General features: G+C 66.9%; 1 protein-coding gene across 4 annotated transcripts in view; it reads right to left on the bottom strand.

Annotated features, from left to right (window-relative positions):
- CASZ1 (castor zinc finger 1) overlaps positions 1-18,852 on the bottom strand; it is a 150,436-nt gene that overhangs the window by 40,079 nt on the left and 91,505 nt on the right. For 2 of the 4 annotated variants that reach the window (XM_084875271.1, XM_084875274.1), the window contains exons 1-2: positions 16,168-16,291; positions 15,639-15,677 (exon numbers count right to left, since the gene is read on the bottom strand). In XM_084875271.1, the coding sequence (XP_084731397.1) occupies positions 15,639-15,677; positions 16,168-16,216 (88 nt within the window). In that variant the 5' untranslated portion in view covers positions 16,217-16,291. Of the gene's footprint in view, positions 1-15,638; positions 15,678-16,167; positions 16,292-18,852 lie in introns of those variants that run through there. The other 2 variants (XM_084875272.1, XM_084875273.1) reach the window with 1 other exon arrangement.

Below are 18,852 nucleotides of genomic sequence, written 5' to 3'. Positions count from 1 at the left end.
TGGCGGGCCGGGCCTGGGGGTTAGGAGAGGGGTTAGGAGAGGGGCTGGCGGGGGGCACGGCTCCGGGGAGGAGGGGGTTGTAGGGACAGAGGCCGGCTGACGGGTCCGCTCTAAGCTGGGCCGACTGGCAGCAGCTGCGCCTCCAGAGCTGCTCCGTTTCTGGAACCCTCCACGGCTCCCGTCCCGGGGGCCTGGCCAGGAGCTCCCGGGGTGGCACGCTCATGGCAAAGGCTGCCCTAGGCGTGCCCGGACCTTCAGACCCGGCGGGGCGGAGGCCTGAGAGGCCGAGAGGCTTGTGGGAAGCCCAGGTCACCCGGTCACCGGTCAGGACCAGACAGACCCAGAGACTCCGCTCCCCGCCGGGGCCCTCTGACCAGCAGAGCCGCGGCCTGCGTGCGGAAGGAAGGTTCTGGGCCCCCCGGCCCAGACACCGCACGTGCTCCCTGCGGGGCAGGCTGCCCCGGGCCCGCGGGCCGGACCCCCAGGGCTCTGAGCCCGCTCGGGGGGTGCAGGGCCTGGACTGCACCTCGGTCCCGCGCTCTGCGGCCCGGCTCACGCGCTGGAAATGGGGAGCACACGGGGGTGGGTGACCGTGTGTGTGAGAGAGAGAGAGAGGGCGCTCCAGGGTCAGCGTGGGGGGCCTCCTTGGGCTGGGAGGGCAAGGGGGGCCTGGGAGACAGAGGCCCCCGAAGGCAGCCCCAGGGGAGAAGGGGGGTGGCAGCAGGTGGCAGAGGGGTGCTCTGGATGCCGCCCCCGCCGCCCACCCCCCACAGCCCATCCTCCACAATCCCCCCGGCCGCCGAGGTCAGCAACGGGGACACGAGGGGGCTAATTGGGGCGTGTTTTTAAAACGGCGGCCCCGGCCGAGGGGCTTAGCGGGGCCGGCCATCTGGAGGGAGGAATTACCGTCACCTCCCTCCCTGATCCGGAGTCCCTGAACCCAAGCTGGTTACCGCGGGGGGAGGCCTGTTTGAGGGAGACACTCACCCGCGGGGGAAGCACCCCCTGTGCCCTCGGAGGGGCCGGGCCCGGGGAGGGGGCGGGCAGACCCGTGTCCTCTGTGCCCACGGCGCCCCCGCCCGCTCACCACGCACTCCCGGCCGCGCCGGCTCGCGCAGGGGCCGTCAGGTAAATTAGATCTGAAAGCTGACAATTTCTGACCATATTTCCTTGATTATTTCAAACAAATGCACAGCAGCCGCTGTAAGGAGATTAAAGTGACATAAACGTCCCGGGTGGGAGGGGGGGGGGCAGAGGATCCGGGTCACCCCCATCCGTCCCCCGCCTGACAGACGCTATATCGCTATCCAATCCAATAAAAAATCCCCCCCTTTTGCTTTAATTAATTTTACAGCTAGCTTGCTTAATTACTTTCAATCAAAATCCTCCTGCCATCGCAAAATTAGAGATGGTTGAGCTCCATTAGCCTAAATTCTTCATTTCCATATAGAAAAGGGGCTGCCGGCAGAGCCAGCCCGGGCCCCTGGCAGGACGGACGCCCGGCTGCCCGCCGCCCGCTGCCAGCCGGCCGGGCCGCTCCTGGCTTCCGCGCCACGGCATCTCTGCCCGCCCGTGCCCCTCATCCTCCTCCCGCGCTGCCCCGTGGGGTGCAGGAGCTGAGGCCCAGGAGGCTGCACTGTGCCCCCAAGTCTCCCCACAACCCATGCGGGGTCTGCAGAGTGGGGCTGGGCTGCCGGCGGCTTCCAGCAAGAGGCAGGGCCGGGCCGGGGATCCGGCATCCCCGCAGAGGGGCACTGAGGCTCTCCCGACAGAGCCTCCTGCCCTGGCTGCCCACAGCCGGGCACTCCGTCCTGCTGGCCCTCTGCCCCGTGCCCCTCAGAAGCAGAGCTCCTAGCAGGCAGGAGGGCCCCCCCCCAGCCGTGCCCTTTGGCCCCGGGCCTCTGGACCCCCAGAACCAAGGACCCCCAGGGTCCCCCTCTGCTGTCTCCTGGCTGAAGGCCCCCTCCTCTCAGAGGGACTCCCGGGGCCCGCTGTTTTGATGGCATGAACGGGCCATGTATAATAGTTACCCCCACTCCCAAACTCTGGTGTTCTCCAGGGGCCCCTCCCCGCCCTCCCCCGGCCCGGGTTCCCAGCCTGCAGCAGCTGCTCCTCCGCCCCCGGCCTGGGTCCGGTGGGTGGTGGGTCTGGGCTCTGTCCACATCCTGTGCTCGCACTGGCTCCTTTCCCCTCCCTCCACCTGCCTCATCCTCACAGCCCCCAGCCCCGGATCCGGAAACTCCGCTTCAGGTTTTCCGTGCTGCAGCCCCGAGTGTCACCACGGGGTCCAGCCCAACCTGGGCACCAGCTGATTAAGGATCTGCAACAGGATGTAGGGACTACAGTAAAACCTGGCTCCGGATCCGCAGGGGCAGAGGGCCAAGTCCTGCCTCTGGGACTCCCCTCCCCTCCCGGCTGCCAAGGGCCTCGGAGGGCCGAGCCTCTGTGCCCTTCATGGGGTCCTGGCTGGACTCTGGGGAGCGGGTGACTCAGGGTAGCTTTAGGGGACCCAGGCCAAGTCTGGCAGAGAGGCAGGACCAAGAGGGGGTGTGGAAGGGGACTTAAGGCTGAAACCTGCCCCAGGTCCTGCACGGGGACAGGAAGCCAAGCTCCGCAGGGAACTGGCGGAGCAGGTGCCTGGGTCTGACTGGGGCAAAGGCAGAGCACACTGACGGCTCCTGCTCCGGAGGCCCTTCTAGGCAGCGGACCTCCCGCTGCCCCATCCCCGAGGCTGAATGGCTCCGGGTGTGAGGCCAGCTCTGGCTGGGGGGGGGGGGGGAGCTGAAGCTGAACCCCTCTCCCTGGACACCAGGGCGCACAGGTCACTCTGCGGGCTCCCTGCCGGCCCTCTCTGAAGGTTAACGGGCTGCTCCTCTTCCTGGGCCGGCTGGGCTTCTCACATAGATCCCAGCACCTGCTAGCCCATCCCCGCTGGCCCAGCGGCCCAAGGAGACTGGTCTCGGGTGTCAGGCGGCTTGGAGTGTAACGGGGAGGACGCAGCAGCACCGGAGGGCTGCCCACACCGCGGAGGGCACCGAGGGAGGCCGCCTGGCCTCCGGGCGAGGAGGGGGCAAGCAGACTCAGACACGCTGCCCGCCCCAGCAGGGCTTCCTGGGCTGGCTGCTCCCCAGCTCCGCCTGCAGCCGGGCCTCTGTCCTCTCCCCTGCCCCCTCCTCCTACGCCATCAGCACAGGGGCCAGGTGGCAGGAAAGACAGGAGCAGTCCCCGTCCGTCCGTCCGTGGTGGCACTGACTGACTTCCTGGTCGCTCTCCGTGCCCCCGGGGCATGGCTGAGCCACAGTCCCGCCCTGCTTCTGCCCCCCACCGTGCCAGGCACGGATGGGTTATGTTGGTAGAAAGGTGGCTGGAAGAGCCCATTCTGGGCCACGTACCCAGAGTTCAAAGGGGCACAGCCACAGGGAGGGCAGCCTCACTCGCCATCCCCTTCTGGCCTGGACCCCTGCCAACCGGCACCAGGGCCTGGCTACCCCTCCTTCCTGTGCACCCTTCGGAGGTCCCGGCCGAAATGCCGCTTCCTCCAGGAAGCCCTCCGAGATGACCACCTCGGCCGCTGCCCTCTCCCCGCAGCAGCCTGCTCCGTGCGGGGGCACTTCTGTCATAACTGGTTTCATCACCCCTCTGTCTACCTCCTGACGGCAGGATTTGCCGGACGGGGCCGCGGCTGCAGCCCAGCGCCTGGCCCACTAAATATTTACAGAATGAACGCAGAAAACCAAGTGCTTCTCAAGTTCACTAGGGGAAGAGCTGGGATTGGTGTGTGAGTGTGTGTGTGTGAGTGTGTGTGTGTGAGTGTGTGTGTGTGGCCTGACCTCTGTACCAAGCCCCGGAGCGCTCCAGCAAGCTCTCCTGTCTGCCAGGCGGGGACGCCCTGGGTGGGACTGGGGCCTCTGCCCCTCTCAGAGCCTCCCGCTCACCTCCAAACGCCCTTCCCGGGCTCGGCCAGAACAAAAGAGGCCCCAGTTGTCCGGCCGCTTCTGTGGGAGAGGAACAACTGTTCCAGCCGGGCCCTTTCTGGATCAATCCAGCAACTGCTGGCAGGGCGGCCCGGCTCTCCCCACCGCCCGGCTCCTCCCGAAAAGGAGAAAAGGAAAGTGGAGAAAAAAAAAAAAAAAGAAAGATGGGGAACATCCCATCCCAAGCCCCCCCCCCCCCCCGCGTCTCCCTGCCCCGCGGCCACGTCTGTCTGAAATGTCAGGAACACAAAGAGGACACAGGGACGGCCACCTGCCGCGGCGGACAACTGGGACAGCCGCAGCGGAGGGCGCGGCTGTGAGATCAGGACCCAAAAAAAGGAGGTGAGGGAGCGGAGGATGGGGGGGAGGGGGGTTGGAACAGGAGGGGAGGGGCCACGGGAAAGATCAAAGGGAAGGGGGGGGACTTGGGAGGGCAGGGGAGCACGGCCCCGCGGGAAAGAGGGGGTGAGGCCCAGGGTGGAGAGGCCAGAGGCCGAGGCCCAGGACGGCCCCTGGAGGCCAGGCTGGGAGGGGGGGCGGGCAGGAGGCTCACAGGGGGCAGAGGGGACCGTGGGGGCGGGGGGAGGTGAAGCGGGGGGGGGAGAGCTGATGGGGAAGAGGGAGCGAGGTCTATTAAAAACCTCTCAGTGCATAACACAAAATGTCAGGGTTTATAGCTTCATTCCTGGCATCGCCGGGACCGAGCACCCCGCGCAGAAATGTCACCGCTTGTCATGTTTAATCACCTGCTGTTTGTTAACACCTTCCCGCATGGAGCCTGTCTCCCTCTGCCCCGGCCCCCGGGACCCGGAGCTGAAACGTCCCGCTCCTTCCCGGGCTCGGCCCTGGGTCCGGGTCTCCGGGGAGGAGCCCCTTGTGCCGTCCGTCTGACCGCCTCCCAGGAGCCCCGAGGGTCAGGGGCCCATGGGGCCCTAGCCGAGGGCCGTGACCTCCAGCTGCAGGGCTCACTGCCTCGCCCTGCTCCTTCTGCCGGTCTCCCCGGGGCCGTCTGTCCGTCCTGCCCAGCGCCCGGCGGAGCCCACCAATCTGCCCGTCTGAACAGCAGCGGCCACAGGGCGCCTCCCGCTCAAAGCCAACACCCTCAGCCACAGCCCGGCCACACCGTCGGCGGGGCTGCGAGGCTCTCTGGGAGCGCTCTGCCAGGCTGTTTAGACTAGGCACTCTCAGTCCTCCTGCCCCATGATCCTCCCTCGGGGCGGGGTGAGGGCGGGGGAGCGGGTGGACGGGCCACCCTGGCCGTGCAGGTCCTTCCCAGGACACCCGGCCGGCCCCCTCCTCTGAGCGCAGAGCGGCCCCCCCGGGGAGCGCTGGGTCCCTGTGCAGACAGAAGACACCGGTGCACCCTCGGGTGGCCGGGCACAGCCCCGTGCGGGGCGGCGGTCTGCAGAGCCGGGCTCTCCTGTGCGGCTCCCCGGCAGCCCCCTTCCTGTCAGCAGCCACGAGGCCAGGGGTGCACTGAGCCCAGTGTCTCCCCGTGAACCCGGGGCCATGGCCCGACCCTCCCTCCCAGCAGACCACACCGCACGGAAACACACCGGCCAGCACGCGGCTGCAAACCGCCGCCCGGAGCACCGCTCACCTACACGTTCTTCCCCGAGCCCCGAGCCCGGCTGGCCCCTTCGCTCCACGTCACTGAGACAAGTCAGAGTTCCCAACTCCCCCCCCCCCCCCCTTCCCTGCAAACAGACGGGGCGCCGTGCTCGGGGGACAGGCACTAAGGACGCCTTTCGAGGAGTCACACCCCCCCCCCCCAATCCCCCCTGGCACCACCAGTTGCACTGAACGCAGGGAAGGCCAGGGCCAGGGCCGCGCCCACGCAGGGGCCCAGGGACGTGGACCTGCAGCACGGCACACGGACCTGCAGCACGGCACACGGACCTGCAGCACGGCACACGGACCTGCAGCACGGCACACGCTCACACATGCAGTGTCCTGGCCCAGCGCTGGGCTCCCGCATTGGGAACCAGCCCAGCAGCTGTGTGACCGGGACAGCTCCCGGGCTCTACGGGAGACGAGAGCGAGGGTACTGGACGTGGCCCGCTCCGTCTCAGAGGGCAGGCCCCAGGGGAACCACGGGGTCCCGTGGCCACAGATGTGCACGGGGTTCCATGCCCTCTCCATGGGGGGGGTCCCAATGTTAGGGTGAGGAGGAGGTTTGCACGCAGCTCTGTTGGGCCTAGGGAGGCGGGTGTGCACCCTCTATTCCCCTCCCCTGCCCCCCACCGAGTTCACATGTTCCCAGGGAATGCAGAGCCCACGGAGCACGGCCCACAGAGTGCAGCCATGGAGCGCGGCCCACAGAGCACGGCCCACGGAGCACAGCCCACGGAGCATGGCCCACGGAGCACGGCCCACAGAGCACAGTCCACGGAGCACGGCCCACGGAGCTCGGCCCACGGAGCACGGAGCACAGCCCACAAAGCGCAGCCCACGGAGCGCGGCCCACGGAGCGCGCCACAGTTCACGTTGGGTGGTGGTAGGTGGGGCCCTTCCCAAGGAACGCTTCCTGGACAGAGGCCACCGTGGCTGCCCAGGCCCCCCAGGACCCCGGGGGAGGGGGCCGTCCATGAGCCCCCCCTCCTGCCTCGGAGACGGGGTCCACAGGACGTGGGTCTTTCCAGGCCTGGGCGAACCATGTCGCTGCCTGCGTGGTGTGACGGCTCGAAACTGCCCCACAGCCCTTCCTCCTCGGGTTCCAGGAGAAGCGGTCCCTCCCGGGGGAGCTGACCTTCTCTGGCCCGAGCCAGGCCTCCCTGAGCCTCTGGCCGCGGGGGGCTCTGAAAAGCGGGGTCCCCATCATTGAGGGACCCGAGCACACCTGGGACACGTCCTGCCGTGCAGCAGGCCGCATGGTGGAGCCCCAAGAGCCAGGGGCGGGGCCTGGCCCAGCGCTGTCCGGCCCGAGCCCCTCGGATTCATCCGATGAGCACCCCTCCGGCCGGCTCCCGCTGTAAGCCTCTCCTTCGTTTACCATCGGATGGAGAATGACTCCTCCCCAGGAATGTGAGTTTTCATCTCAGTTTAAGTTAGCTTCTTAAAGCAATTACCGGGCTTCTGGCGGTGACCTCACCGAGGCGGCGGCCGGAGCAGAGGGCGGCCCCGAGGCTGCGCGGACCCCGGCTCCGGGTCCCGGGGCGCGGGCACCTGTCCGGGGCGCGGGGAGGGACGCGGGGACCCTGTCATCCCTGAGAGTCGCTGTTTGTGGAAAAGACGCCTTTCGCGCCACCTGCCCCGTGAACTTACGGTGACAGTTGCTGAAAAGCCTCGGCAGCTGGTGCCTCGGGAGCGCTTTCTATTTTTAATTGTTTGATCAGAATATTCACTCATCTCGGCCCATTCCCAAGGCACCCTTCCCGGCCAGAGGGTCCCCCCACTCCCAGACCTGCCCCCCCCCCCCCCCCCGTCTCCCTCGCTCGTCAGAAACCCGCTCTGAAGCGGATAATCTGCACGCACACCTCCGTGCGTTTGCAGAGGATCGGAGCAGCAGGGAGGAAAATATGTGGGCTGCTCACCTCGGGCCCCGGGCCGACCTCCCCACGTCCCCACTTCCTCACTAACCCAGGCCACAGGGGACAGGCTGGCTCCGGGCCCCGGGCACTGCCACTCTGGCCTGACCCCCCTCGTCCTGGCTAACGGGAGACCCAGCTTCCTCCTCTGCCCCCCGGTGAGCCCCGTGGACCCGTCTGCTCACTTCCAATGAGACACCTGGACCCTCCGGGGACCCCCAGGGAGGGACATGGCGGGGGAGCACGTGCCCCTGGGCTCAGAGGGGCTGGCCAGAGGCTGGCTGCCCGTGTAGCTTCCGTCTCCAAGAGGAAAGGAGGACGCAGCGTCCCTATGAGCCCACAGGAGCCCCTGCCGGCAGCCCCTCCGGCCAGCCCGCCGGGAGCCACCCAGCCCCGCCCAGACAGGTGTCCCTGGAGCTGGAGACAAAGCACGCTGCGGGGAAGAGGCTGCTGGGTCAGACCACCCCCCGGGCGCCCTCCCCCGTCCTAGGAAGGCCCCCCAGCACAGGGGCCCCCGGCCTCCTCTCCTGCATGGCCTTGGCCCCCCGGCCACGCTCTTCCCTCTCCAGGTCGCAGGGCCGTCCACACCGGGAATTTACTCACCAGACGGGCCCTGTTAGCCACACTCACCACAAATACGCTTTCTGATAAAGTTGGCAGAGAGAAAGTTCTAGAGCTCACACAATGTCAGAGATCACCGCCCGCCCCCACCGCACAGGAGAGCAGGGTGGGGCCGGCCAGCAGGTCACCCAGGCGGCGGCGGCGGGCACAGGTCCTGGGGGGGCTTTTGTCGCCCTCCCTCCCTCTCCTCCTTCCTGTCCTACTTCCCGACTACGGCCTGTGGCCAGGGGACCGCGGGCTGGGATGGCTCTGGGTTAGCAGGTCCGGGCGCCCAGAGGGCACCGCCAGCAGCAGGGGCTTGGGGCGCGGGCTCCCCCTGAGACCGGGGCCCAGGCCGGAGGCCAGGAGCTCGGGGCCCCGGAGGACAGGCCTGGTGGCCTCCGGGCCGTCTCACCTCGCTGAGCCCGCCCACCGCCGCCCTCCCCGGTGCACACGGCTTTAATGTTTTTATTACCTGTTTGACTCCCTGCCTTATTGCTTCTCCCCTTAATGGGGCCGTAACCGTGGAAACAAGGAATAAACGGCCACCAGAAAATGAGATGATTAAACAGGTCACCCTGGCAAAACAAACTCAGCCAAGGAACCTCTGGGGGCGGGGAAGGTAGGCAGCCGGGGAGCTCGGGCCTAGACCCGGGACCGGCATCCCTATCCCTGGAACTGGGGCAGATGCCCTGGGGCGCCCCCTGCTGGGCAGCGGGGCACCTGGCCGAGCCTTCCCCGAGGCTCCCCTGGGCTCCTGGGCAGAGGGAGGGGAGCGAGGGAGGCCCTGACCCAGAGGGAGCTGGAAACCACAGCCAAGGAGGCGGGCACTGAGCTCCCGAATCCTCTGCCCCGGCCTCCGGGGTGCCCCCTGCCTCCTCCCTGTTGTCCGGGGCCCTAATGCCCCTCCTCTTCTCATTCAGCACATTTCCTCCCCCCGCCCTCCCCCCGCCCCCGTCCCCGGAGGAACCCCTGGAAGAAAGGCCAGCACAGGCCAACACTCGATCCAGGGAGGTTTCCCCTGGGCAGCCTGGTTTTCGGAGCCACAGAATCTGTCCGTCCCCTTCTTCCATCCCCCCCTCCCCCCCCGCAAAGCAGGCAGTGCCCTCCGCCAGGAGGGCCCTCTTAGCTTGAGGGGGGTCCCAGCAGCCACGAGCCTCCGGCTCCCAGAGACGCTGGGGCGGGCAGAGCCCTCGGAGGCAGGAATCAGCCTGCGGGAAGTTTGAGGACCCGGCCCACAGCCGGCTCAGGAGCGGCCGAGATGCCAGGCCGGGGCTCTGCCTGGCAGCGCGGGGCGGATCCTCTCGCTGGCACCCGGCCCGCCCCCCGGGGGAGCTCTGGGCCTGACGGAGGACCTCTCGAGGAGGGACAGGCTGCGTGAGGGGGAGAGGGCGGTGGACAGAGGCGGCGGCGGAGAAGAGGCCCGGGCCACCTGCTGGGTGCTGCCCTCCTGCCCAGTGCAGGCAGCACGCTTCCCGGGCCACGTCTGGCCGCACACCCCGCCGCTCCCGGCCCAAGCCACGGTCATGGTGAGAGGGTCGTGCGGGGCCCCATCCAGCCAGTCAACGTCCATCTCTATCGCTGTGCCCCCTCGTCCCCTGCGTGTCCCCCCTCATCCCAGCCCCGCTCACTCCTGTAAGTCAGGCCGCAGCTCTGGAGGAGCTCAAACCCAGTCCCCCGGGAGCTGGCCAGCCTTTCCTCCTGCCTCCTGCCCCCGCTCAGAGGCCAGCCGGGAGGCACTGGACGGGGAGGCACATCCACCCATCAATCTACCAGCACTGAGAGCGGAGGGCGCAGACCGCCCGGCCCCAGCCCTGGAGAGGTTGTGCGGAGCTCACGCTAGCGGCGCCATGAGGGGCAGCGGCCACAGAACAAGGGTTCTTGGCCTTGGCCTCGGTGGCCAGAGTCTGAGGGCGGCCCTGACACCCCCATGTCATGGCGTGACCAGGCCGTCAGAGGGGCAGGTCCCCAGCCAGCCGCCTCTTTCCAGGGGCAAGTGGGTGTGAGGCTGCAAAGTGGGGGGGCGGGGGGGGGGGAGAAGAATGGGGCAAGAAAGGTGGGCAGCACGGCCTGGCTCCAGGGAGCCGGGCCGCCGGCAGGAAGGACAGGAAGCTGTGGCCACAGAGTGAGAAGCTGGAGGCTCACAAGAGAGAGACGAGCCCAGGGGGACTCTGGGAGAAGTGGTGGGTGGTTCCGGGAGCACCGTCTGCCTAGCTCCAGCGGTCCCAGCACCTCCCATCCCTTCCCAAGTTCAAGGGCCACTCCCTCCCCAAGCTCCTGGGCCCTCTGTCCCCGTGCACCTCTCCCTGGTGTGACCGATGGACACACCTGTCCCCGCACCGGGCAGGCCCCGGAGACCCGGGCAGGAGATCCGCCAGGCCCTCCCGGATGCTTCCTGAACCGCAGACCTCGCTGCTGGAACGGGGTCTCTGCCCCCACAAGGGGCAGCATGGCTCGATGGATCTGGGGTGTGGAGATGCTATGTGTAGTCAGGGAGCGACACGCGTGCCACCTTTCACGGTCAACCCAAGGGAAGCAGTCTCTCCTCTGCACACCGGCCGCCAGCCTCCCCTCTCCCCCCTCCTCCTCCTCCTCCTCCTCCTCCTCCTCCTCCTCCTCCTCCTCCTCTCCCTCCTCCCCAGCTCCTTCCTCCTCCTGCCGTACCGGGCCCAGCTATCCCAGCACAGCTGCTGCTTGCCTTGGGGACCCACAAGCTGTAATTACTGCAGAGCAACTTCCTTCCCCCTGAAGATGAGGAGGAGGAGGAGGAAGAGAAGGAGGAGGAGGAGGAGCTGCAGCCAGTGGGTCAAGGTTTAAAAGCCAGCGTGGGGAGGGCAGGGTTAGAGAGGAGGCCTTGGGGCTGGGGGTGGAGGGGGTGGGGTGGGGGGAGTGAGCCTGACCCTCCTGAGAATGGGGGCCAGCAGGAGGAGGCTGGCCGGCTCACCTGGCAGGATGTAGGGAGAGGAGGAGCCGGGCCCCGAGCCTTCCAGGGCGGGCGCCGCCCCATCCCTGCCCAGGGACCGGAGCCAGGGCAGCAGCTTTAATGAGGAGATGCTGCTGCCGTGACTCAGCCCTCCGAAGGTGCCTCCGTTTATTTTATTTTTCCATCGTAAAAACCCGAGCTGCAGCTCAGCCAGATTCCGGGGCCGTGGGGGAGGGGGTGGGGAGCATGGGAGCCACAGGGAGGCCTGACTCCACGGCCCCTGGGCCCTCCCCGGAGGGGACAGGGAATGGGGTTCCCTGGCCGGTCCCTGCGGGGAAAGGGGGCCTGGGCCGGAGCCCTGAGGCGTCCGTCCAGCCCGGCCCTCGCTGCCTCTGCCTCTGGGTGGAGGGAACTGACTGGGTTCGCTCTGACATCGTACGAGGGTGCCAGGGCTGGCTCCAGGGGCCGCGTCTCAGCCCCGAGCTGCCCGCCTCGAACGTGTTCTGGAAGGAAAGGTCCAGGGGAAGTGCTTCTCGCCGGACCCCTGGGCCCCGCCCGCAGACGGCCGCCTGGAGTCCTCGGGTAAAACCAAGTGGGAGCCGGAGACCTGGAAGGCCGTCGGATGCTCGGTCCCTCCACATGCACGGCCAGCCTCTGTGCGAATGGTCCCCGGAAGCCCAGCCTCCCCAGAGAGCCCAGTCTGTCCCGGGCGCTGCCTGCGCCTTCTTGCCAAGATGGCACGGAAGCGCCTACCCCCTGCAGCAGACTGGCAGAACCGGTGCCCGGCCTGACGGCAGGGACCGGTCCCAGCGCAGACTGGTCGAGTGGGTGCTCCTGGCCAAGTGGAGGCTCGAGGAAGGAAGATGGAGGGCAGGCAGCCTGCAGGCTCTGCCCCGAGCCCGGCCTGGAGTCTCTGCTCCAGAAACGGCTCAGGACTCTTCCCGAGCCCCATGCACGCGGGGCCTATGGCGTAACCGGAGCCAGCCAGCCGGGTTCCTAGAAGCCTCCGCTCCTGGCAGGGAGCTGGCCTTGCCCGGGAGCCGCACCGAAGTCCCCAGAGTCTGGAGGGGGCTGGCCCTCGGGGCGGCAGGAGGCGAGCAGCCCACACAGACGCTGGGCTGGGCAAACCACGCTTTTGCCCCCTGGGGCTGGATGCCACCTGAAAAGCTTCTCCTACCTCGAGACCATGTGCCCTCTAAGCACGTGGCTACTAGGAAATTCCACTCCGAGAACCGAGCCGCCACGCCGACCTGGCCCAGCTCCCTTGACCCCATCCTTCCTGGCCTCCTCCTTGCGGAGGCCGGGCCAGGAGGCCACGGGGGCCTGTGTGTAAGGCAGGGGCACTCAGCCTGGAGTCCCAGGGAGACCGCAGGGGGCCTGGCTCAGCGAGTGGCCTGGACTCCTCCCGCTGACCCGCCTCTGCAACATGGCTGCGGCCGTGGCGCCAGGTGGGCAGAGCACCCCCTCCTCGGCTCCCCCTGTGGTCCCCGGGCACCCCCGTGAACATGCCTACGTGGCCCTTTACCTGCCAGAGCCTACCTCGGGTCCTCTGACGGACAGCTCTAACCCCGAACAGCCCCTCCCCTTCCTCTCAAGTTCCCCCTGGGGAGAGGGGGACACTTTCTAGCCAGACCCCAGAAAACCAAGGGCAGGCTCCTTCCCAAAGCTGGTCCGCAGTCGCTCCCACCGGCCTCCGCGGGTCCGGCCGGGGACGCAGCCTCGTGGGGCCTAATCCCGGGGAGCTTCCCTCCGAGGATGGATGTACCTGGCCTGAAAGCTCCCTCCTGCCTCCGCTCTCCCCGCCCGGCTCCCGGCCCCAGGGAAATCACACTGAAAGGGCCTAATGGAACTCCGTCCTCCTCTCTTCCTCTCTCCTCCCTCCCTCTCTTTCTCTTCCCCTTTTTATTTTTTTATTAGCATTTGTGGAATTTATTCCCAAACTCTCCTAATCTTCCGTACACAACCATTTGATTTGCATAACCCAACCCCCTCTCATAAAAACTGGCTGCTAGTTTAATTAAAAAATGTAAATTTGCTGTCATCTCGGGGCCTGGTGAATTAGGACGACATCGGCATTTTTTATTGCTAAAGACGTCCAGATTGATCCAGCCCTTGGCTGAACTGTGGCGGGGGGAAAGGGGCCCGCATGGCCCCTGAGGGTCCGGAGATCCTGCTGTCCCCTCGTGAGAAGGCGGGGTCCTCCCACCACGGAACTACTTAGGGCTGGAGTGCTCCAGGGCCGAGGCCGGAGGTGATGCTGACCCGGGATCCAGTGCCTCCTGGGTGCCGGGTACCAGCCGCAGTCACCTGGGGCCGGTGCTTGCAGCCTGTGCTACAGAGGCCCTGGGTGGCAGCTGCCCAGGGCCCCGAACTGGCCCAGCATGAGCCCTGACCACACACAAGGCCCCTGGCCCCGGCCGTGTCCAGGAGAGCACTCTGGGGGTGCAGGGAAGGTGACCGTGGAGTAGCCAGAGGAGGCTCAGAGGGGATCTCAGAGTCCCCACCTGCTTCCCTTTTCGTGTGGACGGGGGAAATCGTCTTTCTTCTGAAGTTCTGAGATTACGTGAAACTTCCAAGTTCAAAGAAAAGGCCGGGGTGGCATCACCAGAGAAACAGGCAGAACTTTGGCACCCAGGACCTCCCCTCGCCGAGTGGCCAGAGTCCAGGCGTGGGGCCTGCGGGGAGCGCCTCCCTCGGGCTCCGGGAGGGCCTGGCTGACCTCAGGGGCCCTTCTGGCTTCTAGGAACAGTTCCCAGGGCCGGGCCCCGGGTGCTGGGAGAAGCGAGTCTCCCTCGGGCCCCGGAGAGATGTTGCAAGAGGTTCTGCCACCCACAAGCTCAGGGAGCCCTCTCCGCGTCAGGGACACCCCGCGGGGGGCTCCACCATCCGGCCCCCACCGCAGGCCGGGCAGGCTGGCTGGTGGAGGGCGGGAGGGTGGACGCCCGCACCAGCTGGTACCCAGGTTGGAAGGAGGGACAGGGAGGGCCCCCCTTCCAGCTGGGTAATGCCCGGGTCCCCTGTGCCCGCCCACAGGCCCAGGCCCGGCCCCGGCAGGGAGTGGTGCCTTCCCCAGCCCATCGGGAAGGTCTGCCCCTGGCAGGGCTGGGTGGGGACCCTGTTCCAAAGAACGGGGCTGGGGCCTGAGAGGGAGGCGATGAGACACCCGATTAGAGGTGGGGGCGGGCTGCTTCTGTGTGGGAGGGGAGGGCAGGGAGGGGCAGGGAGGGGCAGGAGCCTTGGGCACCTTCACCACTTTGCCCAGCAGGGGGTGTCACACCCTACCTGGGCACAAAGGTCCCCAGGACCTCCCCATCGGATACACCTAGGTCACACACCTGCTGGACACAGTCGTAACACTCTGGGAACAACCCCTCTCCCTCACACATCCCTTACTCAAAGCCAACCACCAGGTCCCCCTGGGCCCCCCAGGGCTGCCCTCCTGTCCCCTCTGCCCGATCCCCTTTGACCTCAGGAGGTCAAATGTCAGCGCACGGGTCCCAAGGGCCAATGCTATGAACTTGGGCCCATTATAAACAGCAACTCTAATCGCCACCAACACCACTCGCCCGCCTATAAATGGAGCAGAGGGTTCAGAGGTCAGTCCCAATGAATTATCAGCCTGTTTATCACTGACGTCTTTTTAAAAAATGTTTAGGAAGAAGCCAGCGGCTTTTGCCAGCCTAGGATCGGAGGGTCCTGGCCAGAATTTGGTTTCCTGGTGGTAAATCTTACTCGGGACTGAGGCTAGAACCCCGGATGGGAAATGAAGAGAAATACGGAGTAAAACGCGATTAAAACCAAGCAAACACCCAGATCTCGGGGTACACTCTGGCCAGGCCAGCACCATGCTCTCTGGAACCCCAGCCTCGGTGCCACGCTAGGCACCCCTCAACACCCAAGAGTCCACATTCGGTCGTTTGTTTTGGCCTACCCCTTCCCAGGGTGGGGACCAGGAAGGGGGATGGAAGCCAGGCCTGGGCCCAGCACTTTGAACTGATAACAGCCACCTCATCCCACGGATTCTCAGGTGAAAAACACTCATTAGCCATAATAAGCAGCTTGATCATCCGACACAGCCTTGTCCCAAATAAATTAAATTCCTTTACCTTGAGACAGTCGCCCCGAAACCAGACGAACCACCTTTCCCAACAGGACGCTGCTTTCAAAAACTAAGCCACCCCCCACTAAAAAAATAGAAACACACACCCCACAGCCAGACACAGGGATCTCTGCCGGGGTGGGTGGGCAGAAACACACACAGAAAACACACGGAGCCATTCAAAAGACAGGGAGAGCCAAAACCCCCACAGAAAACCCCTAAACCCTCTCTCCGGGTGCCCCCCGCTCCCGCTCCCCTCCCTTCTTTCATAATGACAAGCACGAGATTAGTCATAGTCACTAAGCAAGGAGCAAACAACAACAACCAGAGCCTCGCTCGCGATCCAGAAACCGGGGCGAGGAGCCAGGCGCTGGGACCCTCTCCGGCCCGCCCCCGCCCCCGGCCGGCCCCCGCCCCGCGCTCCCCCATTGGGCTAAAAACAAGAACTTCCGTAAAAGCAGCGAAAGAAAAGTGAAACGGCCTCCCTCCCGAGGTTCCCACCGGCCCCGCCGTACCTGTTCCGAGATCCATGCTCCTCGCTTTGGTCCCAAACTCTTCCAGGAGCGCGGGCGCGGGCGGAGGGGAGGAAAAAGAGGATCTGGTTAGTCTCTCGCCAGGCGCCCCGCTCCGCACCCCTGCGCCCCCGCCGCGCGCCGCGCCCCCCGTCCAGGGGCGGCCAGGCCCCCCGCGATCGCGACCGGGACCGGGGAGACCGGGGACGGACCGCGCCGGGGGCCCGGGGAGGCCGAGCGCCACTCTGCCCCCCGCCCCGGGCGCTCTCCCGCGCGGGCATCGCGCACGCAGAGCCTCCCCGCTCCGCTCCGAGTTTATTAAAAACTAAAAGAGAAACTATTTATAGACGCGGCCGGGTCCGGGCGGGGGGGCGGCCGGCCGGCCACGCAGAGGGGCGCCCCCGCCGGCCCGCCCGCCCGGTGGCCCCGGCTCCCGCCCCCCGCCCCCCGCCCCCCGCCCCGCGCCGTCCCGGTCCGAGCCCCGCGGCGCGCCCCCCGGCCCGGCCCTCCCCCGCCCCGCTCGGGCACTCACCATAGTCGGAGAGTCGAAAGCCGAATTCACTTAAATAATCAACTTTCATAATACTTAATTAATGCCTAATTGCAACTGATTGCTCCCCGAATAACAAGTTGTTGTAAAGCCCTGATGTCATTGCTCCTGACGGCAGCGCGCAGGGTAACAGTTTGGCAGGAGGGCGCGGCGGGCGGGGCGGCCGGGGGCGCTGCCCGGCGCCGGGTGATTGGCGGGGCGGCCGCGGCGCCGCCTCCCCGGCCCGCCCGCCGCCCGCCGCCGCCCGCCGCCCGCCGCCCGCTGCCCGGCAGGTGGAGGAGAGCGCGGCCCGCGGCGCGGAGTGAATGGGCGCGCCCGCCCGCCCCGCGCCCCCGCCGGCTCCCCGCTCCTGCGCGCCCCCGCCGGCTCCCCCGCGCGCACCGGGCGGCCGCGCACCGGCTGGGCGGCCGGCCTTCGGGCCCGGTGATCCCCAAACCCAGGACTCCGGGGAGGAGGGAAGGAGGGAGGGGGCGGCGGCCAGGCTCGCGCTCCCACGCTCCCCTCCGCGCTCCGGCCTCGCAGGCGCGACTCGACGGCGGCGGCGCGCGGGCTCCCCAGGCGCCGGGCGGCCCGGGATCGCGGCGCGCGGCCGCGCAAACTTTTCCGCGCGCGGGCGCAGGTGGGAGCGCCGCGGGGACGCGCAGCCCAGCCGCGCGCTCCCGAGCTGCCCTGCGCGCACCCGCGGACTCGGGGTGCCGGGGTCCTGTTTTTTTTGTTTTTGTTTTTTCCAGCGGGTGCCCGCACCTCGTGGTGGTGGTGGTGGTGGTGGTGATGATGTTGCTTTCTTAGTTGGAAGAAGAGAGAACTCCGGGCGGTGGGGCATGGTGTGCCAGGGAAACACTAGTGCCGCTCAGGCTCAGGCTCCAGGAGTGCGGGGGACCCCTCCCCCCCCCCCATCACTACCACCCCGTCCCCGGCTTCCCCCGCTAGGGTTTGGCTTTGCCTTTAAAATGGCCCTGGTGCCCAGCCCACCTGGGCCAACAGCACAGCCCTGCTCAGGCCTTCGTCCTCCTCCCGCCCAGAAGTCCAGCCCCAGCCCCAAAGCTGCCGCCTCCTCTCTCATCCGCCAGGGAGGAATGCTTCTGTCCTTCTCTGAGTGTCATCACTTTGGTCCCCCATCTGCTAAGAGCGCCTCTGCCCACTCCTTGGCCCTCGTTATTTCCTCTCCCATAAGGCACGTTGGTGGGTCTCTCTGCCGTGGCCCCCAAACGCCCCTGCCTGCTGTGGCCGGGTAAGCTGAGATTCCGTAAACTTTAGTGGCCAAGCTGTGCGCTGGGCCTGGGGCCCAGGGAAGCAGGCGGCCAGGCCGGCGGGAATGTGGGAGCTGTGCTGGTGAGGCACCTGATCACCCCACCCCCCTCCTCCCGCCTGTGTCCACCTCCTGATTGAGGGACGCCCCTCCGCCTTCCACAGACAGGACCCTGGCTTTCCCCGGTCCCTGGGCGCCATCCAGCAGCAGGGCGCCGGCCTGTTTGCAATGTTTCTGTTTTGCAAAGCCAAGGCCCACGGAGGCCTTGGGCAAAGGCGTCGGTTGACTGTACTCCTTCTCCCACGTTCCTTTTTTTTCCTCTTTCCTTGGATCGCTCTTTGGTTCCCAATGGCCTCACCGGAGGTTAGCGTCCCTCACCTACTTCCCTGCCTTCCTGGCATTCCTGGTGGTGGCACAGCCCTCCACCCTTCGGGCCTGCCCCATCCCAGGCAGGAACACGGGAGGAGGCCCCGATGCGGCACTGAGTTCCCCTGTCCCCCAAACTCTGCATACGGGGGCAGGGCTCTTAAAGAAACCAAGGCACGTGCGACCCAGAGGCTCGGACAGCGGCTGGCACCGGGCAGCCGGGCAGAGAGGGCCTTGAGCTGCTCCCCATGCGGGACCCCAGACAGGGCATCTCTGGGCCCAGGACTGCTCTGGGGTCCACACACGCCTCCGGGTGCTCCCACCTGTGACTTCCCAAAGCAAGGTCTGCAGCTTTGGGCTGTGACGACAGAGAGTCGATCCCAAACCCCAATCCTGAGCGTCCGTTTCCCCGTCAGGGCAATGGGCTGCGGACCGAAGCCTGAAGACGTAGGGGCAGACGGATGATTTCTGGGTGCATTTGAAGGCACCTCGTGTATGGGGAGCTCCCTGCACGTACTGCCCACGGCCTGCCGGCCCCTTCTGAAGTCCTGCTGATGGTGTCCCGGAGGCAAGGCCACTGGGATTAGCTGCACGGTAACTTCTGAGGCCTCTGGTGGACCAGGACCGGAGAGGAATGGCCGCAGGGACAGACCTCAGAGAGCGGGAAGGCAGGCAAGCAGGCAGGGCCGGCCAGAGGGAGGGAGGCGGGGGCTGCCCGGAGAGCCTCTGCCCTGCCAAGGCCGTGGCCACCATCAGCTACCGTGGGGTGAAGAGGCCCTGCCCACGGGTGAGGGGCCTCCTCGAACAGGCCGGAGAGGCCCAGGAGTGAGGCCATCTTGTGTTCTGACGTGAGGAGGTCTGTGGAGAAGGCTGAGGCGCCACTGAGGCCTCAGGGGTGAGTCAGAGGCCGCGGGCTGGAGGGGTCCCGGGTTTCTATCTCGGCCTCCCTCCCTGTGGGCGTGTGCTCGTAGGAAGGGGAGAGGCCAGAACGCTGGCATCTGTGGCCCATTTCTAACCCGAGGATCCTGACGTGCTGACACCTCCTGAGCCCC

This window comes from Pipistrellus hanaki, assembly GCF_964339955.1.
Source record: "Pipistrellus hanaki genome assembly, chromosome: 2".
Classification (NCBI taxonomy): domain Eukaryota; kingdom Metazoa; phylum Chordata; class Mammalia; order Chiroptera; family Vespertilionidae; genus Pipistrellus; species Pipistrellus hanaki.
The sequence above is the reverse complement of the archived record's forward strand: the minus strand, read 5'-3'. Positions and strand labels throughout refer to the sequence as shown.